The 27,262-nt window shown below is 37.6% G+C and overlaps 3 protein-coding genes across 4 annotated transcripts; all 3 read right to left on the bottom strand.

The window, feature by feature from the left end:
• Nucleotides 1-1,043: 1,043 nt before the first annotated feature.
• tmem168b (transmembrane protein 168b) lies at nucleotides 1,044-6,431 on the bottom strand. The gene is made up of 4 exons (XM_065291961.2): nucleotides 4,416-6,431; nucleotides 3,957-4,099; nucleotides 2,734-3,008; nucleotides 1,044-2,636 (listed from the first exon to the last, which is right to left on the bottom strand). Exons 1-4 carry the CDS (start codon nucleotides 5,544-5,546, stop codon nucleotides 2,089-2,091), a joined length of 2,097 nt encoding a protein of 698 aa, XP_065148033.1. The 5' UTR covers nucleotides 5,547-6,431; the 3' UTR covers nucleotides 1,044-2,088.
• Nucleotides 6,432-7,159: 728 nt separating this feature from the next.
• samtor (S-adenosylmethionine sensor upstream of mTORC1) lies at nucleotides 7,160-17,965 on the bottom strand. The gene is made up of 5 exons (XM_065291962.2): nucleotides 16,413-17,965; nucleotides 10,593-10,734; nucleotides 10,347-10,475; nucleotides 10,137-10,251; nucleotides 7,160-10,040 (listed from the first exon to the last, which is right to left on the bottom strand). Exons 1-5 carry the CDS (start codon nucleotides 16,570-16,572, stop codon nucleotides 9,411-9,413), a joined length of 1,176 nt encoding a protein of 391 aa, XP_065148034.1. The 5' UTR covers nucleotides 16,573-17,965; the 3' UTR covers nucleotides 7,160-9,410.
• A 101-nt stretch (nucleotides 17,966-18,066) lies between these two features.
• Nucleotides 18,067-27,262, bottom strand: ppp1r3ab (protein phosphatase 1, regulatory subunit 3Ab). 2 transcript variants are annotated; one of them, XM_073813368.1, is made up of 4 exons: nucleotides 26,290-27,262; nucleotides 26,121-26,173; nucleotides 25,086-25,174; nucleotides 18,067-24,460 (listed from the first exon to the last, which is right to left on the bottom strand). In XM_073813368.1, the coding sequence occupies exons 1-4, from the start codon at nucleotides 27,054-27,056 to the stop codon at nucleotides 18,905-18,907; spliced, it is 6,465 nt and encodes a 2,154-aa protein (XP_073669469.1). In that variant the 5' UTR covers nucleotides 27,057-27,262; the 3' UTR covers nucleotides 18,067-18,904. The 2 variants fall into 2 exon arrangements, with proteins under 2 accessions (XP_073669469.1, XP_073669470.1); XM_073813369.1 differs by lacking the exons at nucleotides 25,086-25,174; nucleotides 26,121-26,173 and having other exon boundaries at nucleotides 26,290-26,426.

Raw genomic sequence — 27,262 nt, 5'->3', positions numbered from 1 at the left:
TGTGTGGAAAGACAGAATTCAGACACTGCCATTGCCTTTTAATATGACTGTGCATACTGTCTACCTCCTGCACTGCGGAGTGGCCTGGAGTAGAGTATTTCATTGTTATCTTTTTAATTTGAGGATGCCTTATCAGGAAATCTGCCATAGCAAAGGCTATTATGGAATTTCTGTTCTGAGGCACACAACTATCACTCCATGTTATCATCTCAGTGGCATGTGGATGATCACGTACAACGCGTTTTAATATTTTTATTAGTGCACTTGCAACATCATTTCCTGCCCTACCTGACATAACCTCTGTGCACAAAACACAGCTTTGTGTAGTAAGATTATACAAGTTAAGTTTCCACATATAAAGTTGATCCTGATTGGTCATCATCTGTGCATTTACTCACGCAGATAGAACCTTATAGAGCCAGAGTTAGAGTTCGACTCCCAAACTCTTTTAAGTTCCCAAGTAATTCTTTAAAAATGCATTTAGTATCTGTATCTACTAAATATTATTCATACAGGTATTTAGCAGCTTCTTTTATCTGTCTGACTGAAAAACAATATCATACAGAGGGGCTGGCAGTGAAAGAGCAACTCTTTTATTATATCAAACTCATTCTGATTATGGTTGATTTCATACATATAAACAATCAAGAAATCATTGAAATCTTCAATCCCCAGTTGCTTGTTCAAGTCTTCTTAAAGGTTCAGACCTTTTCATACATGTCTTAGGATCAATTAATAAATATTGCATATTTCACTAGGAGTAAATCCTTGTGTCTTTTGGTAAGGGCTAACTTGTGCAAGGCACTTCATTAAACGGATGACCAATAGTATAAATATTCACTCTAGTTAGGCTAAATCTAAAGTGAATCTCCACCACTATTTAGCAATACAGAACATCAGTCAATTGACTATAATATAATCTTTTCTTGCGTGCAAAGTCATATTCAACAGTGTTTAGCAAAATAAATTTTGGCATTCAGCACAAATGTAAATGAAATATCACAATGTACAAAGGGAAGTAGAAAATCTAAATAAAATATAAGTACAATAAAAATAGTTTTTTTTAATTCACAGATCTGAATGTGTGGAGAACTATAGTGTCAAATTTTTGTATAGACACTGTACAAAATACAAGGCCAGTTTGTCTCGTACAGTCAAAAAAGAGGCACATACATGTCTGCAAGTTAGAAAAATGGAAATTGCTTTTAACAGTTCGGTGCCGGTACATTTAAAGTTTAGTTTATAAAGCTAACAAGGACAAATGCAGATTATGCTATTAAGTGTTAAATGACCGTAAGGGTTAAAACAGAAAGCTGTAACAGTTGATTGTTAGTGAATGTAAAGCTATTAGGATGACCCATCAGTAACTTCTCACAAAACCATACCTAGGTCACACCACCCCAAAATCCAAAAGAAATGAAAATAATTTGAGTAAAGTAAAAAATAAGCCTATTTTAGGGCCATAAACAGTTTTTTTTTTGCATTGTTAAATTATTTTGATGACAATAAAGCACATTTACCATTAAATCGTAATTTGTTTTGTGGGTTTTGTAATCTCAATAGAGACTTTTAGATGTTTTATTCTCATTTTATTTAATAAGACAACAGTCTTTATTTACATCACTATAAAGACAGTATGATAAATAAATATTTGAACTTGTTTTCTCATATTGGAGTAATGATATGAGATGGATGTCTTCTTGGTTGTTGTTCAGTATAGTAATGACAATAAATGGGGCTGTGCTTATTCGTAATTATTATTATTATTTTTAAATATCTAACAAAAAAATAATTTTACAATGCAAAAAAAACTGTAAGAAAATATAATTTCTTTCTTTCTAAAATATAAACCAGATTTTAAAGAAAAAAAAAATCACCCTTGCTTACTGAAGTAGACAATTTCTTCTAAAAACAAACACACACCTGGAGTGATCTCACACCTGAGATTTGTTAAACATTGTTCGGCTGGTCTACACAACAAAGCTGCCATAGGTAAAAAAAAAATCACCGTGACTTAACCGTGTCCAGATACAAACCCTGCTGTGAGCGGCAGCTGCTTGCATTATTCATTAGCATTTAGGTCCTGCTCTATGATTTAACCAGCTTGAAACCTTGTCCGGTATCTAGAACCGCAGGAGGGAAACACGTGAGTTTGATCCTTCGGAGCAGTCGGACACCGTAATCGCAAACCCAGAAGAGGTTCAGTCCGCCACACCAATGGGCCAACTGAACCACGGGATAAGTCAAGCGTGGGAAGTACATTTTCCAGTGCCTGGTGACATCACTTTCGGTGGGAAGGTGAAGCTTGTAATCGCTCCAGTATCTGGAGATCCCATAGGCAGCTTGAACAGTCCGTCCACGCTCGGACCACTGGACGATGCTGTCAGGGTTACAGTTATAATCCACCCACTGGGAGATGAAGTCCCCGAGCTGAGGTGCGTCATGGACCTCCACGTCTTTGGGATTGGAGAGCACCGCTCCTTGAACTGCAACATAAAGGCCCTCGATTTTCCTCACCTCTTTCACCCAAGGGAGGGAGTTCTCGGTGTCGAGAATAATGACGAGGCGAGAGCAAAAACCTGCGTTCTTCTCCCTCCATAGCTGCACGATTTCATCTAGACGTAAAACGTCTCCACCTGATTGGATTAAATGACAGTGAGGGAATCTAGTCATGTCAGCAGATCTACTTATCATGCATTGGTTTCCAATTAAGTAATTTATTAATTGTCCTACCTGCCAAAGCCCACTCTCCACTGCGATGGGTGTGGCCACTGTAAAAAAGCACGTAGGTGTCGTGCCGTGGCCCGTCGGCCGTGTGGGCCTCCATGAATACGCGGAGCTTGGCTTGCAGGGCTTCCAGACTCAAGCCGCTGGTGGAGTAGTCGCAACCGTACGTCTCAATCATGTGATGGGAGAAAAAGCGTTGCATGTTGTTGAGCATTCCCGTCGAGCGCAGGTTAAGCTCCTGCACGTGCGCCGGAGGCAGCAGGGTGGGCTGTCCGTCTGGGCTGAGAGAAAGTGATGGTATGAGGTGGGACTGTAATGGGTGTTTGATTAAATGTATATTTATTGTGCAGTGTGGCTTATTGCTACAGCATGGTCATGGGAATGCACATCAAATGTATAGTTTGAATGCACTGTAAGTCACTCGAGATAAAAGCGATGGGTGATTCTCACGAAATCTAGACTTAGAAGATTTTTTAAAAAGCCCTTGAAGCCTATTTTTTTGCACATATAAGATCCATTATTTTTAGAGGATTTTAAAATATTTCCTATAAAATTATTTACATTTTTTAGATTATCATTATCAAAAATTATCATTACCGCAACATGATATTCCATTAAATATATGCATTTACAAACTCATGTTTCGGTAATGAGAAGTTGTCTAGGTACTGTGACAAACAAAATTTCAACTTTTATCTGGAGAGAAAAAATAACAACTGCTTACCTGGTAGACATCTTGAGTGTCACAATCAATTCTGTCCCTTACAACCATTTTTTTTTAAATGTTAGTTCATTGAGGGCTTAAACAATGATTGAAAATTGTTGCGGAGGATGAGAAAATTGGTCACATTTATATTCCTTATTATTGTCTCTACATTTACCAATGATCACCAAATACCACATGTTTCTTTACTGTAAATGTTTATAGTATAACATGCACTGAAGCTTTTTATTTTTTAGATTTTTTAATTATAAATTTATGTTGCGGTAATGACATTTTTTCCCTTAAATGAGGAAAAAACTACAAAATTGGTTTGTATGATTTCATTTGAAATCATGTGCGAAATAGTACATGAAGAGATGTTTGTAACTGCATGCTTCCTATTTTGATCCTCTTACTTTGAATTTACTTTTTTTATCAAAATGTTTCACGACACCTCATAAGTTTAATTTCGCAAGAATCACCCGGATGCCAAATGCATAAATGTAGTAAGTGTAATAATGAATACCTGCAATAGTTGGTAGGAATAACCACACCGTAGCCCACACAGGTTCCTCCCAAGCTGTTTCCGAGTTCATGGAAAAGGCCGTGGGCAAGTGACTCGAGTGGTAATACCAGCAGAAACAATGCAATAAATAGACTGTTTGAAGGCTGTGGGAGGCAACAAAAGTAAGATTGTTAAAAAATATTATTTTTTAAATCAACAATATTCACATTTTGGCCTACAAAATTTTTTGACACTTACTCCATATCAATATAGTTGTATTCATCTTATAGAAACCACATTTAAGCAAAACATTATACACAAAAAAAATGTCATAAGGTTTAGCTTTACAATCATTTATTGCAGATTCCACTTGGTTTATAATTAAGATGTATGTCTTACATACTTTTGGGCACTTTGGCATACTTTTCCTCCAAAATGTGCACTACAAAAAATGTAAAATCTTTAAACATGAAATCCTACCTGCCAAGCAAGAGCCCCTAGTATGATGGTTGACACCAGGCCGAACATCACCAGACGTTTTGATATGAGGCAGAAGTGTCGCATGCCCTTAGATGCCATCACCCTGTCCAACTCTCCTGACATGTGGACCTCGCACAGCCTCTGGCAGTCACTCAGTTTACAGTGAAATCCCCACAGCGCCACCCAAAAAACCAGATGGCAGATGATCCAAAAAATTGTGGAGACTGAGAGACCTGGGATCAACAGGTACCATCGATCCAGATCTCTCATCTTCAGAGCAGCTATGATCATGAAGTTCACCTCCACAACAACCAGCGGAAAAAGTGATAGGTGCCTCCAAAAGCCTCTTCTCACTAGAAGCGGCGCCCAGCGCTCAGTGACCGAAAGGCCGCTGAAGTAGACGTCCAGGAACGGGTCGCAGACCAGGCGGGTGAAGAAGCAAGACAGGGCAAATGGGTTTGTGGACACCCCTAAAGACTGCTGGAAGAAAAAAGCCGAGACCACAGAGAAGCAGACGAGGTTCGGAAGAGCCAGGAACGACTTCATGCGCAAGTTCACGATAAGAGCGCCGAAGGAGAGCGTTAAAGCTACGAGGCTTGTGAATTTATGACCAACCAAAGTCATGCTGGCCACAACAAAGCCTGCAAGCTCCAAAGCCTCTCTTGATTTAAAGAACGATGGTTGATGTCGAGTGTAACCACACATTCTTTCAACCAAAGCCCATTCGAATCTTATCACCACACAGGCTACTAACATATAGTTCATCACCTGTTCCTTCATAGCCGCCTCTTTGGAGGGGTCGTTGAAGAAGCACAACAAACCCAGTAGGAAACCAAACCATAGATGCAACAGAAAGATGCTGACTCTCTCCATGCCAAAATAGTAGTGAAGAATACAGGCGATCCCAAGGACAAAGAGGCCCAAAATAAAAATGACCAGGATGATAGTATGTGCCGTCTTCTCCCATTGCACGTAAAGTCCCCAAAAAATGGCCACTAGGGAGGTTAGGTTTGACAGGTATCCAAGGTAACGGATGGAGGCACGCACGTTGAACCCTCTGTTGGCTTCCTCCAGCCGGTTCATGACAGCATAAAGTACGTGACTTAGACAATATTTGAGCAGCCTGCACATTGTTGTAGAGTTGAAAAAGCCGCAACAACAAAGAAATCAGTCAACGTGGTGAATGACGTGTGTGACGTGCGTCATGCGTCACAACATGAGTACGGTCAACTAAAAAATCAAGTTGTGCTGTAGTTTTAAAGTTAATCATGAATCATTTCTCGAAATGTATATGACATTTTAAAGCAAAGTTCAGACTATCGCCTAACATTAAACAGGGGGTTTGCATGATCCACCTGTTACTATAAATCGAGTTATTCAAGGTCATGTTTGAAGCTGGCTAATAAACTACTAACAGAGTATTTAATTTACAGAAACAGCTAAAATAACAGGTACCTTAACAAACAAGTTTTATTATGCTGTCAGTCAGACTGAGATTAGATGTTTACCGGCTTCGGAAAGTTGACAGACTGTGGCCACCGGGAGAAGTGTAACATTCACTAAAACACGCTTTAAAATATCCACATAAGTAGACATTTAAGTTACCGAGTGTTGTCCTTTATAAAAAAAATTAACAGAAAAGTGAAAATGTATCGCAAATTTCCTCTAAACCGTCGTCTAAAGTTTGCAGATTATCCGCCATGTTTCCTCACTGACAAGCCACTACGGAAGCCTGTGAAGAACAATAGAGTGTTTGGAGTCCTGACGGACGAGTTAAACAGGTGGGAAATAAAACCGACATACTCAAATCTTCTGAATCTAAAAGGTACTTGATTGAATATATAGACAAATGTTAAAATCGTATTCATATATGTGTCTGGTTAAGAAATAGACAGAAATCTAAAGGGGAAATCCTATTTATTAAACCCGAAAAACAACGTACTTTTAAAGATTTTCTTGCGATTCCAGAACACATTTCCGTACTTATCCTATGATGTCATAAAAAATTATCTTTTACGTCTATTAGTTACACTTTAGGAATGTAAACACTTTAGGAATGTAAAACATTTTATTAGATCAAAAATATACCTACAATATTTTAAAATAATTAATTAAAAATATTTACCTAATATAAATTTAAAAAAATCATTAGTTTCTAGTGTTTTATAATAAAAATAAATACATTTAATCACATTACATTATGGGGTGGTTTCCAGGATAGGGTTTAGATTAAGACAGGACTAGGCCTTATTTATATTAGGACATTTAAGTTGTTTTTACAAACAAACCTTATACAAAAGCATTACTGCTGTGCAACTTGAGACAAAACAATGGCACTGATGTATTTAAAGATATGTCAGTGCAAGCTGTTATGCAGTAAGACTTCATCGCTGGCTGTATTTGTAATTCTTTAAAACCATTGAAAGATTCTCAAATGCTATAAACGTGGGCAAACTAAATACTAAGAAATTGTTTTTAGAAGCTATGCTTACAATTGATTTATTTTTATTAAAATATATATATATATATATATTATTTCCCTGACATTTGCATTTTATAAGTTATGTTGCAAAATCTTAAATCTATAATGCTTTGTTAAATTGTTAAGTACATTTTTTTTTTATTATTTATATTTTAATGAAAAACTAGAAGTTTTGAATGTAATGGGATTACATAAATGTATAAAATTCATAGGTATGACTTGTATGCAACTAATGTTAGGAAAAAGGCCACAAACAAGCAAAGAAAGGCAGCAGACCTTTATTTGTAAAAATGAATGTCAATCATTCTCACAAACAGTCCAGTTCTGTGGGATTCAACATCATAACACTGATAGAGAAAATCAACCATGCAAACGGTGGATTAAAACCCAAGGAAGACAAAGGCGTTTGATATGTAAATGTTTGAACACACCACCACAAGTAAACAGTACAATACAAAGCTTTTTTCTTTCTTTTTTTTTTGTGGATTTAAAACTATTTTTATAAATTGAATACAGACTAAAGACAGCTTTTAAATACTATTGCTAATATTACAGGGCAGTATCTAGTATTGAGATGAGAGCTGGTTTATTTGCTAAAGGTATTTAACTGTGTATTTTGGGAAGTTTTATTTAACGTATTTTCAAATGACAATCAGTAGCCGGTTCTTGAAATCAGTCTTTACCATCACAAATGCAAAAATACAATTTGGGTTTAATGGCACCTTGAGACATCCTGAAAAAAATCTCTTCTGCTGTTCTATCAAATCCATCCACATTTTTGGCACCCCTAAAACACCTTTAAAGTGCTTAACACCGAAGTCAAACATAGTTTCTTCAACACAACCCTAATGCAAAAAACATCTTGCATGAGTTTTCATGAGTTAAGAAACCATCACAATCTCTTCTCATTTAGATTTACAGTTCAGCATCCACGTTAATAAAACAGTGCCTTATATTAGTTAAGAAATAAAACTGTCAGGTTATGGTAATTGAGGATTTTATTGACCATTTGTAACTATTAATATATTGCTAATGTTGAAGTGCTTTTGCTGATGTTAAGTATCAATATCTTGCCAACCCTATAGAGGGTGTTATCGAACACGTGCAAATATGTGCTTGGACACTTAATATAGTGTTTATAAGAACCTGGAGTGAAATAAAAAGCCTTAAAGGGATAGTTTGTAAAATGAAAATACCCATCCTTAAGTTGTTCCAAACCTATATGCATTTTTGTGAACACAAATGAAGATATCTTTTAAAAGGTTTGTAACTGAATAGATCTGGGGCACCATTGACTTCCATTGAATAGAAAAAATATAATATGGAAGTCAGTGGTGCCCCAGATCTGCTTGGCTACAAAATATTTGTATTGAGCAGAACAAAGAAATGTATACAAGTTTAAAACAACTAGATGACAGAATTTTCTTTTTTGGGTGAACGGTCCCTTTAAGTTCTGCAGCTCCATACATGAGTTATGATTGTACATCCGTAAAACTGCTATTGAAACATTTGGTGTAGTACTTTTAACCACAGTACCTTGAAATGCTTTACTTTGAAATGGAAAGCTAAAATAATGAATTGAAGAAATCAATAGGATACACACCAGTTACACCGTAAAATACACAGAAAGTAAGACTTAGATCAACCAAAGGTTTTAAGAGTAAACGGTCAAGAGTAAACAATCCTTCTACTCAATAGAGTCACATTTTGGTAAAATGCAGAGAAATCTAACCTGCTCTATAATACATACTACTGACAAGCAATCTGATAGGAGTCTACTATTATTGGTTATAACAGGGGTAAAATGAAAACATAGGCAGATCGCCACTCAAAGCTACTTTCAAGCCTTTTGATCACAAAATTTGAAACAACACAAAGAAATTGAAAGCATGCGATCTGATCACCTGTAAGATTGTTTGTTCTCGAAAACTATGACTACTTTGCGCGAGTCGTACAGTACCATGTTCGAACCAAGCTAGAAATCCACATTCACAGTTACACTGTCACATTACCAAACCAAACACAACGTACTTAAGTTCTGCAGACACTTAAAATGCTACAAATATCATCGATAAAGGCGATTTCTGGAAAATGTTTGGATGAAGTCTTTATCCAAACTGTCCAGTAGAAATTTGCAATCGAAGAACTAAGACAGCAGCTCTTAGTAAGCCTCAATGCAACCTAAGGGGTTGTTCGTAACTCCTCAATTCTTATCTAGCTGAAGGTTGTGATATATGAGAAAACAGGTGAATTGAATGAGCAAAATCTTCTTCAACCTGAGATCGCACGGCTGTTTCTGTTCGAAAACCGCATTGCCTCTATTGCGAAACCTTTTGAAATGTCGAATAGTGCGTTTGTGTTTAGAACGATATCTTAAAAATCACCATGTCCTCATTCACTCTGTGCAAACTTATTTGCTGCTTTGAAAGGGGTGAAGTACACAATTGCAGCGGTACAATTTGGCAGCGACAGGACAGTAGGGTATTTAATGTTACTAGGGGTAGTAAACAAGTTCAGCTGTGCAACAAAATGGAGTCTTCCAGCTCATGAAATGGCGCCGAGCTGCTTTGGCTTTCACCCGAATCCGAATCGTACGGCGTGTCTGGTAATTCCGCAAAGCTCCATGCTAACTGGTCGTCTTCGAATTCGGAGCGTGGAGACTCGTACGAATCAGTAAATCCCTCCTCCTCTAAAGTATGAAAGTCCTGAGGGATGTAAAGCATCTCTGGGTAGTTGCGACTGACCAGGTCACTGCTGGTGGTGGACGAGACCTTGCGGAAAGCGATGAGATGCATGTGGGAGAATTTGATGTACTTGTAGCGCTTGAAGCCCAGCGACTCGACTGCGACTCGCCAGCTGCGCATCATGAGCGCATGCCGGCCCTGGTGGGAGGAGTCGGGGGTGATAATGAGCAGGAGGCCGTTCAGGGCCAAAAGTTCATGTGCTTTCTTGCAGCAGAGCCAGCGCTGATAGGGTGAAGGGAAGTAGGACAAAAGCAGGGAGAAGACCACCACATGAAAAAGCTGGGCGGGCAGAGCTTCGATGGGGCCGCGCAACTGCTGCAGAAAGGTATCCAGTGCGTCGCTGGCCAGCTGCAAAGGCTGCTGCAGCTGCAGGTTGAGAAAGTCGCATTTGAAGACGCTCTGTAAAGATGAAACGGATCATGTCAGAATGTTTAGAGATAAAACTAAATGTACAATCTAATCTAAAGTCTATAGCTTCATATAAAAGATACAAACCTCTACTGCTGGTACAATGTCGATACCGACGGTAAGAAACTCGTCAAACTTCAGGAAAGGGTTGAAACAGCTGCCCACATCCAACAGCCGTATCCTTCCAATCTGGAACGATGAGCTGTTAAAATAATATTAATAGTAAATATCGTAACATATACCAGTAGCTCAATTTTAAACTCTCTACCACAACAAAAAGAAACAAAATTGGAGCACCTTGGATTAGATAATTGCGGTAGATTGTTCACAGATGTGTTATTTCCAGCTGCCGCATGCCTGGCGCTTTTATCATCCTTCTCCAAAGCTCGCCGCATTCCTCCATCCTGGAAGTACTCCTGACAAACACTGTGAAAATATGGGGATATGGGAATCAGTATGGGCGTACCCTAGCATTTGAATCTTTGACCTCCATGTTGATAGCGCCAAAGCATACAAGTCGAGCTACGTGGATGGTGGTTGTACCTTCGACACCACTCGATGCGTCCCTCTCCCTCACATTTGCTCGCCCAGTGGTTGTCGGCCAGGTTCTTCATGGCTGTGGCGTACTCGCTGAGGGTCTGTTCATCTTCACAGTGCTCACGCCATATTTTCTCGAAATCTCCCACTGCAACCAATGAGACAAAACAGACTTATAACTTTGTACTGCGTACAGTGAACTACGCCACAAAGAGCATGGCTTAGTAATAGGGGTTTTCTGCTGGTCAGGTTGGTTTAGTGTTTACGATACTATGTGCAAAAACATTTTTAAATGAGTCAAAAGTCAATATAGCCTATTTATTTTTCTTCACACCAGAGATGGGGACTCGAGTGCGACTTAAGTCGCACACACAGTGACTTCAGACTCGACTTGAGACTCGTCCTCAAAGACTTGTGAACAATGTTTATTTTTTAGGAAACGTCTGATGAGCTCGCTGTCATACCCCTCGCTCCGTTACCTACAACCTGCCCACGACGTAACACGTGACGTATCTTCTCCGCGCGCGCGGCAGCGAACATACATGTCGACTGCACCAGCTGCTGTGCCATTCATCTGAAACTTTGGGTAGTGCTGTGACGGATCCGCGGTTCGGCTCGCATGCGATTCGCGGATTAATATGCAATTTAAATAGGGTAAGTTTATCATTAACGTGTTTCAAAGGCTTGCAATTGTTTAAATGGTTAAACAATTTAACAGCAAAAAGGCGCTCAAGTGAGAAGATTTCTGTACGCACATGCGGTTAAGTGTGTCCGGTCCAGCTCCAGTCAGGTCCAGAGTTGCGCTACTTTGTGTCATGTAGTCCATTAACATACAATTGCTTAATAGAGCAATGAAAAACAACGTAACATTTTTATGTGAAGCGACTGCTGCATCTTCTTCCTGAAGCGCTGTTTGGAATTCATCCTCCGCCTGTGTTTGAGCTCGCGTTTAAGTGCCCTCAGTAGTGCACATACAGAGAGAAGTGTTTCAAAAGTTTAGCCAACATAAAATCTTTCTTTTCTTGACAGGGCACATACACACAAAATGATCTCACAGTATTCTTTTTCTAATAAAAACATTTTTGTTTATGTCTTCAGAAACCAGTCTGGGCTTATTTGTTCTTAAAGAGACAGTAACCTCAATTAACCTACTTAAGTCTGTGTCATTTATGTTAATCAAACAATCCAAGACAAACAGAAAATAATAATAATAATAATATTTAATTTGTACAATAAAGACTAATGCTAATTTTAGACCTTACTTAATGTGCAACTTTGTTCTTTTTTATAAATGTTTGTAATTTCTTTATTTGTTATTAGAGTTTTATTTGTTACAACGAGACTTCAGACTTGACTCGACTCGAGCTCAGAGACTTGTGAGCATCTGTGCTTCACACTTTAGAAGTAAAAACGATGCAAATTGGGATGGTGCGATTGTAGCGCACGCACTATTCACAGTCCCTCCAGAAAAACGCGATTATGCGATCGCAATCGCATTATTTAATTTTTCCAAATACGCCTCACTTTTGCAGCATTAATTGCAGATTTCTGTGTGCAAAATATGCGGGGCTTGCATTATTTCATAATCCCCGCATTTTCGTAGCAAAAATCACATATATCTTAGCAGAAAGTTACAAAATGTTGCTTTTACTTCACACAAGCACAGCCATGTCCCCTGTTGCCATGGGAACATTATGAAGTTACGTGATTATGTGACGTGAACATCATTGAAAAGCTGCAAAAGCTGAAAAAAGTTTCGCAAGTTTTCGCAAGTTCCCGCAATTTTCGCAAGTTCCTGCAATTGCATAAAATTACATAAATATCCCGCATATTCCATCGCATTTTTTAAGAAAACGTGCCGCAAGATCAAGGATTTTTGTCCGCAACAATCACAAAAAACCTCGTTTTTCTAGAAAGACTGTATTCACCTCAAAGTTAAAACATTTCAACATGACTGGAAAATTCGCATGATGCGTTATCGTGCAACCCAACCAGTAAAGCGCATGTCTAGTTCGACACGTCCGGTTATTGAAAATAAAGAGAATGTCCAATGTCCAATGTTGTGCGAAAAACAAGTAATCCCACAAGTAATCTAGAGCAAGGAACGCAATGTGAATATATGCTCTGCTTTTGGTTAGTACAGGGGTTCCCAAACTTTTTTTCCTGCGCACCCCCTTCTATGTCCCAACCGGGTTGGCGCACCCCCAATCCCCATTTAAAAAAAATCCAAAAAAGCTTTATTTTCTCACCATAAATACTCATGTTTAATCATGCGCAAATAACCAAGGGCCGGTTGCACTAGCCGGACGTTAAGAAGTTGGGTGTAATAGTCCTACGTTGGGCTTAGCTACGTCCAACATTGTGAAAAATATTTACGCCTATTGCACCATCTGAAACTACGCTCAGCGTAGATGATGCGCGCCCCCGTGTATGCGTTTAACCACTGTGATATTTAGACGCCATTCGAGTTTACTATGGTAAAAAACGTACACTTACTGCCGTCAGCTAATAGATGACATATGAGAGGTTTCCTCATGTTTACCAGTGCGTCACGTGCAGACCCATTAAACACATTAACGAAAGCCTTTACTGTTCGCACAAAAGGTGTATAATAGTTTTCAGATTCATTATAACAGCTCAAGTTTCAAACAAAATTAAATGAAAGCTTTTAATAAGTTCTCTACAGTAAGTATTTATGTATTTTATTATATAATTCATTGGCGGTCTCTTTACCATGCATGAAAACACATTGCTCGCGTATCCCCATGTCTCGTCACATTTCATTATTTCTATTTTTGCCATAAAAAAGTCTCTCTCTCTTGGTCCCTCTCCTCCTTCGTGACTAACAACTTTATCATAAGACGTCCAACATGACAGTTTCCCTGACTTCAGTCAGTTAAGCATATTTATAATATATATGGAATGAATGAAACGAGTTGGCACGCATATAGCGGCTGCAGTGCATAACAGAAGAGCAGTGCGTAGAAAAAGACAGCAGCTGTCTTCTACGTTTCTATCAAAAACTAATAAATTATAGTTTTTTATTTAAAATAAAAGCGATTACAAAGGAAATGTTTACTGTTCATTTTTTTATTTATTTATTGTATGGAAAAATCCCACTTAAAGAAACAGACCGCCATTACATTTTTCCTCTCGCGCACCCCCTGGTGGCAGCTCGCGTACCCCTGGGGGTGCGCGTACCACACTTTGGGAATCCCTGGGTTAGTACAATGCATTACAGTGCATTCAAGGTTTTATGTGCAGTTTGTGTGTCAGTTCATAGATCAGTTTCACGATTTCGACAAAACTTCACTTGTCAGGTACATTACTTCACATCAGTGACACATTTAGCACAAAAGAGCAAAACGTGCCACGGAGAACAGCGGCTGCTTGAGCGTACAAATGATAAAACACACATGATCAACCGACATCAAGTAACAAAACAGCACATGCCCAACAAGCCAAATGACAGTTTCATTAGCACAACCTAACTCTCTCACACTTACTTCTGAGCCATAAGAAAAAATTATAAATTTTACATACTTTCTGAAGCTCACGTGCACACTTCCTCTCATTGTCAATTTTCCTCAACAAGCGAAATCTTCAAGCTGAAAACAACCGTATCATCAAAGTATTTTTGCTGATTCACAAACAGATTTGAAAACATGCTGATTGTGCCAATGACACCATTAGGCAAGCACATACAACAACCCTACAAGGCTGCTTTAAAGGGCAAGAACTGCCAAAAAAAAAGGAGCTGTCCCATGACTGAGTGGAAAACACTGGCCTTATCAGATTTACAGAGAATAAGATGAGAAAAGAAGAGGCTGCAGCGTGGTTAAACATGTGAATACTGCTTTACAAAAACCAAGCAGACTATATCAAGCCATCTTTATTAAAACATCACGGGGTTTAGTGAATAGACCACTGTGTGGGATTTATAATGCTGTTTGTCCCTGTCAGGATAAGCAAGGAAGATTAAAAGGGGTGGGTTTTTTAAAGGTTTGATTTTGTTTATGGGGTACACTGTTACATGTGTTTATGACTTGTTTAAAATAATGCATGTGTTTATGCTTTGATTTCAATGTTAAGTCAATGTAAAGACATGTCTACACACGAGGCATTTAGCGTGATGCGTTAAGGGGATCGCACACCGGCCGCACTGCTAGGCGCCGAGCAGCGCCGTTCTAAAAAAAAAAAATCGAACACATTGTTTTCTATGAGTATACGCACACCGGCGCCGCCCAGCTGTGACTCAGGAAGTTGCTCAAATCCCTGTCGCGCCACTCACATAGTTTAACATTAAATAACATATAACAACGATATTTTTATACATTTTATTTATCAGTACTTTAATATATTTTGATGTTCCTCTGTTCTGTTGTGACAATAAAAGAAACTAGTTTCTTTTTAAAATGCATTATCACATTATTTTAGTTAAAACTCATAAATATCTACAAATAACTAATGTTAGGGAAATCTGTAAATGTTTTGTTGTGCGTTTCTGGGGAAAAAAATTGGCCGATATATCGGAATATCGGATTTTAAAACCAACAAACATTTGTATCGGTATCGACCTTCAAAATCCTTTATCGGTCGGGCTCTAATTTCGCTCTAGACCTGCGAATGTATTCAAAATATTAAAGCGACAAACTAGATGCGGTAGACGCAAATTTGACGCTCTATTCGCGTTTGGTGTGAATCCAGCATTAGTTGTAGGTAGTTGTCATTCGCTGTCATGATCTCTGTTTAAGCAGATATTTCCCATGCATGTAACTTTGCAGATGTTGTTTATGCTCAAACAGCAATGTTTCACACTAACTGCAGTTAAAAAAGTGGATTCAGAATCAACTTCACCTTCAATAGAAATTCTCCAAGCTATTAGAAACGTTGTAACACAACGTTTTCTCAAGCCAAGTACAAACTATGCCTGTTTTTAGCGAGAAAAAAATACATATATAATATAAGGTTTTAAAGGGAACAACATATTAATTTTGTGCGCTATGGTCAGCTGGGAAAAAGCTGATGTAATGAAGATTAGGAAACCAAAAAAATCCCCATTTACGCCACATGTGTTTATATCAAAACAGTCTGACTTATGGTAACTAACAACAGTTGGTTTTATCTTTATATCATTTTTTATAATTCATCTGTTGGTACAACAGATCTCTCTCCTGGTAGACACACTAAAAAACGACTACCTGTGGTCGTAGACCAATTTAGGTTGTTTAATGGCCAATAATAATACTAGGAAGCAATGTTGCCAATTGGCTGACATAATATAACAAAAAGTGTATTACAGTAAATGGGATACAACAGAAATTTTGCATGATCGTCCAATCAAACTTCTTTAAGCGTTTATCGGCCCAAGATCGGGGCCGATCAATAGAAGCACCATTGTAATAAAAACCAAAACAGGAAGAAATGAATCCCCTTGGACTGGGTTGCTGAGGAGGCTGTGCAGACAGTGGCCGTATTTTATAACTTAACGTTAGTAAGCTGCTAGTTTTTAAAGTATTTTTGGACTCCATAAGGCTGTTCAAAAACGTTTGACTCAGACGGTGCCCAAAATTGCTGTCTAGCCTGGCAGTGCACTAGAGAGACACAGAGAAAGACATCAGCATACTGCTTTCCAAAACAAGTATGACATCTGTACAAGTCATGTAAACGCGCCCCCGATATATGTTTATAATATAAGCAATGCCGTTTTTGCTCTCGTGGCGTCGCGGTTTTAACCGATGCTTTGCTTTTAAGCGTAAACATCTGCGTCTCTGATCAGGCCGGACTACAGTTATGAATCCAGGCTAAGCTAAAGAGCCAAAATACCTTCAATGTATTTCTTGCGGAGTTTCCGGTGGACGCTTTTTACCACCCCTGACAGCTTCTCTTGCTCTTTCTTTCTGGCCTGCAGCTCCTGTGGGACGGAACAGGGGTGGTATCTGGAGAGATCATCGGGATCCGTCTCAGGGCTGCCCTGCAGCTCCATGGTACAGCACTGAGGTTACCGGCGCACCGGCTCCGTCAGCACGCACGCGCACACGGCAACAACAAGCGACCTGATTGCGCCTCTCCAGCGCGCGTGCAGGAAGTGAAGCGGCCAATGGGTGAACGTAAAACATGAAACGCCTCCTTAGCTTTTTTTACGCCTCCTTAGCTTTGTGTGAACTAGCCGTGTCCTTACCTGGAATACAAGAAAAGTTAAATGATAACAGAAAAAACATGTACACAAAAATCGTATGTGTTTGTTCAATTAATTATATAAAATTATTTACCGTACAATTTCAAAACGTATGTTTTTCACTTTTGGGTTTCACATATGGTTATTCTCATCATTCTTATAAATACAAACATAGTGCCATCTAGTGGTTTTTCATGAAATACAGCCACATTCGGTGGATATTTTGAACTATTGTTGATGGACATAGGTGATTTTGTACAGCACTTTGGTCAACCAAGGTTGTTTTAAATAAACTTGAAATTATCAAACCAAGAGATAAATCTATGCAAGCAAAAAATATTTTCTACATATTGATCAAAATGCATTCGTTTGCATGAAGATGTTCCCCTAAAGCTGACAAATAAAATAAAAAGGCGGTCCTCAAATTAATATATACACACTTATCTTAGATAGTTTGTATTTTTTTTATTATTGTCATTTGTGATGATTTTTCTGTTTCGTTTCATTTTGTTTAATTGTCCTTTTTTATTTGAAAATTATTTTTTCTCCTTTTTCTTTAAATAATAATAATTAGATATTTGATTAAAGCGTGGAGATCTAGAATAGTATCCAAAAAGGTTGTATTTTTAACACTTGTTCATGTGTAGGAGCACGTAGGCATGTTAGTTTCACGCGATCTCTGACACGGAACATTTGTTGCGTCACACATCCCTGCTAACTGTAAGTGATACAAACCATTCAACATTATGCTGCATACTTGGCTGCATTTGTTTGTCATAAAATAATTATGGACAGTTTGAAAAGTAATCTCTCACAGGCCATGTGGTTAGGTTTATACAGTTCAAGTTTGGTTAAATTCATTTAACTTTATGGCATTTACCAAGACTAGCCTATGAGGATATTATGTCATTTCTCTTAATCACTGTAAAAAAAAGAGTAAGCTACATAATCAATGAAAACGGCGTTAATCTAATATGTAGTATGAACATTGTGTTATTTTGTGACATTATAACATCCAGCTGTCACATGGGAAAATGGGAACATTGTAATTTACCACCCCCATGTCTGTTAATAGTCAGGGGTCACACAAAATGTCAGCAGGAAGTGATACCACTGAACCATGACAGGTGTCAACCACTATACATTAGCATAGAAAATATATATATACACATTAGCATAGTGAGTGACTATTGTCTAAAGTTAAAAGTAGCTATGATCTACTCTTGTGTCTATTCTTTCTCAACTTATTTTGATGAAAAAACCCAATTGCTTGTTCATAATATGTTAATTTCATGAAGATAATACTGCTAAATAATATCGCTTTATTAATTTGTCAATACAAGAGAAATGCCAAAACATATATATAGATAGCTAATTTGCGAACAGCAATAAAACAGTGTCATTGTTTCTCCTTGAAGCTGAAAATGTCATGTTGTTCCATGCTATTTTGAATAAGTGATGATCTCATAATAGGTCTCAGCTGTGCAGACAACTGTTTATAAAGCTAAAGGATTTATTGTCTAAATATACACTAAGATTAGATGGATGTGGTATTTAAAGATGACGTTGCATTTATGCATCACCAATTGCAAAATCATTCATCCTTAAGTACTCCCCCCATATGCTATTGGTTGGAAAGCAGGAATTTTATATAAAAAGTGTGTGCAAAAAAGAACTTTTCCACACTTATCAGTCAATCAATTCAAATTCAACTGAACTGATTTTATTGTATACAAATAATAGTTTTTCAAATCTAACCTGAACCTACATTTTTAACTCACCCAATGGTCCTTTACATTTTACTATACCAGTCACCATCATCATTTAACCCAAGATATATACACCTCATATAATCCCTCATTATATACTAAACTCTGTATTAAACGCTTTGTGTTACTTTAAGCAAACTTAAAAATGCTACACCAGCAGGGAAGTATGCCTTTAAATGCAATGAATGTGTTTTCGTCAAAGTGACGACATTGTATTCACACATTGTTTGTAAGGTGCCATAAAATAATTTACTTTCTTTGCCATTTTAGAAAAAACAGATCCATTTTCATATTTCAGCTATTTGCTGTCCAACAAATCTTGGGTAAATAAATAATAGCAAACTAATTCCAAAATCTTCCCAAACTTAGAACTACTGAAATTGTCTTTCACCTTTCCGAGAGCTTTTCAGCGATTCTTCCTCTCCTTGACGGAAAAGCCAATACACCGTGAGCAGATATAAGGCAAAACATGCAATGAAGTCATAATAATGCGCTGCAACGAAAAACAATATCAACAGAAAACTGTACCCAATAACTCTTGACATGTTATCAGAAGAGAGAAACTCTTTCCACCATAAGACATTACACCCAATGACAGGTTCATTTCCCTCCAAAAGAAGGAGCGTAGCTCGCTCCAGCTCTGTGATGTCCTCTGTGTTTGATAGATTCTCTAAGTAACTGTTTTGTTGGTCTTCATCTACAGACTCAGAGATTGATGGCATCGCTAGGGACATAGACCTCCTTCTGCTCACGGATGGTCTTTTGCAGAAGCTTCCGTTTACCGAGCCCTCTCGGAATACTGACTGTTGGGAATTCCTCAGGCAGTTAAGGTACAGTTCCATCTCATCATCGACCAGGGATTCTGTGGAGGTATTGTCATCCACATCTTCAAAATCCTTCTCCGTGTTTCTGTTTATAGAGTCTTTTGACTGGCATTCTGTGTTTTCCTGCATATTCTCATCATTAGTCTGTAGTTTCTCACTGTCATAGCACACATTCTCATCATCAATGAATTCTAGATTGTCCCATTCAATTCTGTTTTGTTGTATACTTTCAATATTTTGTGTTGATTCATTCAAGTAAGAAACTGTTTGCTCAACTGTTTTGTTCACTCCACTGCTGGAGTCACGTTTTTTCTCATCACCACTTAGGTTTTTTCCTGTGGACTGCTGCTCTTCTGTATCGTCTAACTCAACATAATTTTGTGGTAATGAATCAAATTGCTGATTCATTGAATCTGATTGCTGATACTTTGAATCTGATTGTTGAATCACTAAATCTGATGGCTGATTCATTAAATCCAATTGCAGATTCACTGAATCTGATTGCTGGTGTTTTGAATCTGATTGCCGATTCACTAAATCTAATGGCTGATTCATTAAATCTGATTGCTGGTTTGTTAAATCTGATTGCTGATTCACTGAATTTGATTGCTGATTCACTGAATTTGATTGCTGATTCACTGAATCTGATTGCTTATGCTTTGAATCTGATTGATGATTCACTAAATCTGATTGCTTATTTACTGAATCTGATTGATGATTCACTAAATCTGATTGCTTATTCACTAAATCAGATTGCTGATGTACTGAATCTGATTGCTGATTCACTGAATCTGAATACTCATTCACTGAATCTGATTGCTGATTTAATAAATCTAATTGCTGGTTTACTAAATCTGAATTATGATTCAGTAAATCTGATTGCTGGGTCACTAAATCTGAATGTTGAGTTACCAAATCTGATTGCTGATTCACTGAATCTGAATACTGATTCACTGAATCTGAATGCTCATTCACTGAATCTGATTGCTGATTTAATAAATCTAATTGCTGGTTTACTAAATCTGAATTATGATTCAGTAAATTTGATTGCTGGGTCACTAAATCTGAATGTTGATTTACCAAATCTGATTGTTGATTCAGTAAATCTGAATGTTGATTTACCAAATCTGATTGCTGATTGAGTAAATCCGATTGCTGGGTCACTAAATCTGAATGTTGATTAACCGAATCTGAATGCTGATTCACCGAATCTGATTGCTTATTCAGTAAATCTGATTGCAGGTTCACTAAATCCAAATGCTTATTCAATGAATCTGATTGCTGATTCAGTAAATCTGATTGCTTGTTCACTAAATCTGATTGCTGATTCACTAAATCTGAATGCTGATTCACTGAATCTGAATCTTGCTTATTCATTAAATCTGATGGTTGTTTCACCAAATCCGAATGCTTATTAAATAATTCTGATTGCTGGCTCAGTAAATCTGATTGCTTGTTCATTAAATCTGAAAGCTGATTCACTAAATCTGAATGCTGATTCACTGAATCTGAATGCTGATTCACCGAATCTGATTGCTGGTTCACTAACTCTGAATGCTGATTCACTGAATCTGATTGCTGAGACAGTAAATCTGTTTGCTGTTTCACTGAATCTGAATGCGTATTCACTAAATCCGAATGCTGATTTACTGAATCTGATTGATTATTCAGTAAATCTGATTGCTGGTTCACTAAAACCAAATGCTTGTTCAATGAATCTGATTGCTGATTCAGTAAATCTGTTTGCTTGTTCACTAAATCTAATTGCTGATTCACTGAATCTGAATGCTGATTCACCAAATCTGATTGCTGATTCTCTAAATCTGATTGCTGGTTCACCGAATCTAAATGCTGATTCACCAAATCTGATTGCTTATTCACTAAATCCGAATGCTGATTTACTGAATCTGATTGATTATTCAGTAAATCTGATTGCTTGTTCACTAAATCTGATTGCTGATTCACTAAATCTGAATGCTGATTCACTGAATCTGAATCTTGCTTATTCATTAAATCTGATGGTTGTTTCACCAAATCCGAATGCTTATTAAATAATTCTGATTGCTGGCTCAGTAAATCTGATTGCTTGTTCATTAAATCTGAAAGCTGATTCACTAAATCTGAATGCTCATTCACTGAATCTGATTGCTGATTTAATAAATCTAATTGCTGGTTTACTAAATCTGAATTATGATTCAGTAAATTTGATTGCTGGGTCACTAAATCTGAATGTTGATTTACCAAATCTGATTGTTGATTCAGTAAATCTGAATGTTGATTTACCAAATCTGATTGCTGATTCAGTAAATCCGATTGCTGGGTCACTAAATCTGAATGTTGATTAACCGAATCTGAATGCTGATTCACAGAATCTGATTGCTTATTCAGTAAATCTAATTGCTGATTCACTGAATCTGAATGCTGATTCACCAAATCTGATTGCTGATTCTCTAAATCTGATTGCTGGTTCACCGAATCTAAATGCTGATTCACCAAATCTGATTGCTGATTCACTAAATCTGAATGCTGATATACTGAATCTGAATGCTGATTCACTGAATCTGAATCTTGCTTATTCAGTAAATCTGATTGTTGGTTCACTAAATCCGAATGTTTATTCAATACTTCTGATTGCTGATTCATTAAATCTGAATGCTGATTCATCGAATCTGAATGCTGATTCAACGAATCTGAATGCTGATTCACCAAATTTGAATGCTGATTCACTGAAACTGAATGCTGATTCACTGAATCTGATTGCGTATTCAGTAAATCTGATTGCTGGTTCACTAAATCTGAATGCTTATTCAATGAATCTGATTGCTTATTGAGTAAATCTGATTGCTGGTTCACTGAATCTGAATGCTGATTCACTGAATCTGATTGTTGATTCACTAAATCTGAATGCTTATTCACTAAATCTGAATGCTTATTCAATGAATCTGATTGCTGGTTCACTGAATCTGAATGCTGATTCACTGAATCTGATTGTTGATTCACTAAATCTGAATGCGTATTCAATGAATCTGATTGCTGATTGAGTAAATCTGATTGCTGGTTCACTGAATCTGAATGCTGATTCACTGAATCTGATTGTTGATTCACTAAATCTGAATGTTGATTCACTGAATATGAATCTTGCTTATTCACTAAATCTGATTGTTGGTTCACTAAATCTGAATGCTTATTCAGTAAATCTGTTTGCTTATTGGTTAAATCTGAATGCTGGTTCACTAAATCAGAATGTTGATTTAGTAAATCTGATTGCTTGTTCACTGAATCTAAGTGCTGATTCACTGAATCTGATTGCTGATCCTGTTGTTTCTTAATTTTCTTAATGTCCATATCAATCTCATCTTCATCATCAATGTATTTTAGCTCATCTACAATGTAATTTATTGCTCTTTCTTTTTGTTTCTGTTCTTTTTCTGCACCTTTTTGTTTCTCTTGCTCTTGCTCTTCTACTTTCCGGTCCTTCATTGGCATCATTCGATTTTCAATTTCTTCCTCAACCAGGTCCTTTGAAATTCTACACAATTCTTTTTCATCCTTTTTAACTACTTCCCATTTTTGTGTATTTTCAATCTTATTTGTCATTGTCGTGTTGTCACGTTCTTTATAAAAATTGTTTGTACCATAAGTAAAGGTGGGGGTCTCAAACTGTAAGGCCTTTGAAGAAAATACCCCAATCATTTGTTCTTTACTTTCAATTACTTGGCCGCTCTCCAAAGCATTGCTCATATTTATCTGTGCGCTTTCTGGTTCAGTATCTGTTTTTGTTGAAAAAATACGATTTTCATTGTTTAATCTCAACTCAGAACAGTCAGGCGGTAATATATCATTAGAGGAATCCAAGTTAATGCTTGAAGTCTGAATCATTTTGAGGTCTTCTGGAAATTGGGGAAGATTGTTCAAATCTTCAGTTTGCACTAAAGGCACATTGGAGATATTTGCAATAGACTTGTCTGATGTAATCTGTTCTTGAGTTTGAGAAGCATTCAAATAATTTTTTGGCACCCCAAAAGCAATTTTCCCAGTAATTTGGCTTTCCTCAGTTAACTGGTTGCTTATATTCAGTGGTAGGTTGTTCTCAGTGACATTAGAGATCTTTAAAGTCTCCCTTTTAATTTTGCTTTGGTTATTTGCAGGGTCCTCCTGGTTTGACATTTCCATAAATTCAACATCTCTCGAGTACTCTGTAATACCACTTATATAATCATTTTGATAATCGTGAGAAGATACTGTATCCTGAACATGTTTACTCCCAGTTTGTTTAACTGTGTTTTTAGATACACATGGTTCAGGCTCAGTTCTTGTGTTTTGTCTCATAGGAGCTTGATCGTTCTCAGGGGGCGTGAGTGCTCTAAGACTCCCATCTTCCAGTTCCTTAAATGTCCTGTCCACATGAAACGCTCTCTGAATTAAGTCGTTTCTCTTAGTTTCCATGTTTTTAAAGACCTGATGATAGAGCGGAGCTACAATGGTCCCAAACGCATAGCTATGTGAAAATAGCTGTGGCATAAAGTGGCTAGTTTTTAAACTCACATTTTCCTTATGTACTGGTTTCTCCTCACTACTTTTTGTATCTTCATCCATTTTGGAGCTCCTAATTCGTTGTTTAGCATCCTGCTCAAAGTCCTTCCATGCTTTTTCAACATCTTTGCCAGGGGACAAGTTAGTATTTTGGCGTCCCGCTACAGGCGGATCGATTGAAAATGTTTGGTAACCGAGATCATCTTCCAGGGATGAATTTCCCTGTGCTTTGGACGGATTTGTCTCGCATTGGATCACAGCGTCTTGTACATGTTGTTCTAGATCTGTGACAGAAGAATCTTCACTACGCTCAGCATGATTTAGACACTCATCTGTTGAGGGTGATATTTGGTTACATGTTGGTAGTCCAGCAGTTGTTTGTTGTGAAAGGCTGCATGGTTCCTTCACCAGCAATTCATAATCCTGCATGCTGGTTTCAGCTGTGACTTTACTGTTTGTCATCTTGGTCCCTTGTTTCTCCTCTTCTCTCCGAGCAAAGTGCTCTTTGACTTTTGCTAACCGCGCAGCCTTTCTTCTGTTCCTTCGACTGCGGTTTCTGCTCATTTCCACCTGTTTATGATGAAACAAGACGTATAATGACATATAAATAAGTTAGTGGACAAAAAGCTGACTTACTTTTGCATGTTTCCGGTTTATTTTTAACAACTTGATGACCTCAGACCCACACCGCAACATATCAAGTGTCTTGTTTGGGTCAGTTCATGCAAAGCCAACGTTATGATGATACTTGTCAAAGCTTACATAGGTTACATGATGTTTAGGAAGAGCAGTCAGTTAAACAGCACTCAATATCTATTTATCCTCTCTCTAACTGCGTTATTAAAATCATAATAATTTTATACGAATGAATTTAAACATTAAGGGGGCGTGTGCACCAAAGTGCAAAACCCTTTTTTTAACCGATGCGTCAGTTGGTTGTTGTGATATTTGTCCGGCCCCTCCTCCACTGTGATTGGACGTCCGAGTTAGAAGTGACATTGATGAGCTGAGTGTAGTGCGGGCATTGCAAACAATTGAAAACATACGCCGGCGTAAATGCCTTGGTGTACACCCCCCTTATAAGTGGTTTCATTTGACAAGCGCGCAATGTCACGCTTACGAGCCTGAAGCAAATTGAACTTTCAGTCTGGATTTATTTATCGGAAAAATATGGCAACTGCAATTTTAAACTTACCAGTAATTCCTTGCTTTCCTTTTGGTGTTCCTCAGAATTAAAGTTTTGAGATTCAGAGACAGTGTCCTGTCCAGAATTTAATATTTTATCTGAGAAAACAATATATATGTATATATATCATCATACCGTACATCAAAATGTTATGCTATTTTTGAGTCTACCTCAATTTTTTTGCCTTGTTTTCAGTTAAAATATCTAATTTTTTTTTAATTAAGATGTATTTTCTTGATGAGCAAAATGTCAAAGGGAAAAAAAGTCTAGTTTTTAGATAAATTTTTTTTACTTTAAGTAAATGAGTGCTTTAAACAAGCAGAAATAAATAAATTTGCCAATGGAATAAGAAACATTTTCTTGAATTAAGTGTTAATGAAAAAAGTTAACTTATTTCAAGAAAAATATTCTTATTCCATTGGCAGATTTTTTTTGCTTGTTTTAAGCACTCATTTACTTAAAGTTTATATTTTTTTGTCTAAAACTAGACCTATTTTCCTAGGTCATCTTAATTTTAAAAAAATTAGATATTTTTTTCTGAAAACAAGACAAAAATACTAAGAAAGTATTTTTTTGCAGTGTCTAGTTGTAAGTTGTTCACTGCAAAAAGTGACTTTCAAGAAAAAAAATTCTAAGTATTTTTGTCTTGTTTTCAGTAAAAATATCAAAAAATTATTAAATTAAGATGCTTTTTCTTGATGAGCAAAACGACCCAAGAAAATAAGTCTAGTTTTTAGACCAAAAATATCCAATTTAAGTGAATTTGTGCATAAAACAAGCAAAAAAAAATCTGCCAATGGGGTAAGCAAAAAATCTTGAACATTTTTCTTAAACACTAAATTCAAGAAAAATTGAAAAAATTTTGCTTACCCCATTCGCAGATTTATTTTGCTTGTTTTATGCACAAAATCACTTAAATTTTCTTGGGTCGTTTTGCTCCTCAAGAAAAGCATCTTAATTAAAGAATTTTTAGATATTTTTACTGAAAACATGACAATTTTTTTCTTGAAAATCATTTTTGCAGTTTTACAGGAGGTAAGTTACCAGGAAATTCTTCATTATTTGTTGTTGCAGCACTCAAAGCAGAGAAATTTGAGCTGAAACATGACAAAAAATTATTTTAAAACGCAATATGTTTAATTTTTCTTTATTTTATTTATTCACATTGTTTATCCTGCCATAGATAGATAAATAGCTCTTCATGACCTCTCACCTGGTTCCTTTCAAACAGCTTTTTCGTCTGTTTTCACTCTCATTTTGGGCTTTCTCCTTTGTCTTTTCATAGCAACACACGGCATAATTCTTCCCATTGTTGTTGGCCCAAAAAGTGCCAAAAGATGTTTCATATCGCAAACAGAACTCAACCCTTGCGCCCTCTTCTCCAAACGGAGGTACCAGCGTGAGCTTGAAAGAGAAACAATCCATCTCTCCATTGTTTGACCCAGAAACGTACTCGGCCAACAGATCGAAATGACTTCTCCACGAATTCAACGTAGTTCGTACATTGACCATCTTGTCGAAACTCAGGTTTAGCACACGGACGACTCCTCGAAGGGTCGTGGTCCCGGGAAGCAGTTCCAAATACTGCAGTTCTATTTTCTGCTCCTGAACCCGCAGGTCAAGCTCCTCACCGGTCTGAGGAAGAGTGAAGAGGGGAACCATGTAATACTGCTTAGCTTCATTCGTGTCACTCTCTAGAGTGTCCGGCTGTACGTTTACCGTCCTGGCGTCAAATTGTTTTACAGAGACGAGGCTTAAACCGAAGGCGTCGGCAAAAGATACCCTCCGGCTGCTGGAAGGAGGAGGCTGGAAGTCGTCGGAAGACACTGAACTTCGCCGCCTCGGTGTGGGTGAAGTTTTGGGCCTGATTCCATCTAGACCCAGAGATTCATCATCCTCGTCCCAAGGGCAGGGTGCCGGCAGACTCAGAAAGTTGGTGCAGGGCCCGACCGGGCCTCCCAGCGTTCCTACAGACTCCATCGGGCGATGTGTGACAGAGTGAGAGGAACTCAGCTGGTCAGCCAGCAACTGACAAGCTGTGACTTAACATATGGAGTCAGGTTACATTTGACATTGTAGGAAAAAGCCAGCTCTATATTTAGGGTCGAAACCACTTGAACTATGCAGTCAGAGTGCAGGGAGCCATGCTAAAATTCTTTAGGCACACTTTAAACAACAAGCATTGT

The sequence above is a fragment of the Paramisgurnus dabryanus genome, chromosome 23, assembly GCF_030506205.2.
Source record: "Paramisgurnus dabryanus chromosome 23, PD_genome_1.1, whole genome shotgun sequence".
NCBI classification, from domain to species: Eukaryota; Metazoa; Chordata; class Actinopteri; order Cypriniformes; family Cobitidae; genus Paramisgurnus; species Paramisgurnus dabryanus.
Note: the sequence above shows the minus strand (reverse complement) of the source record. Positions and strands in the feature narration are given on the sequence as shown.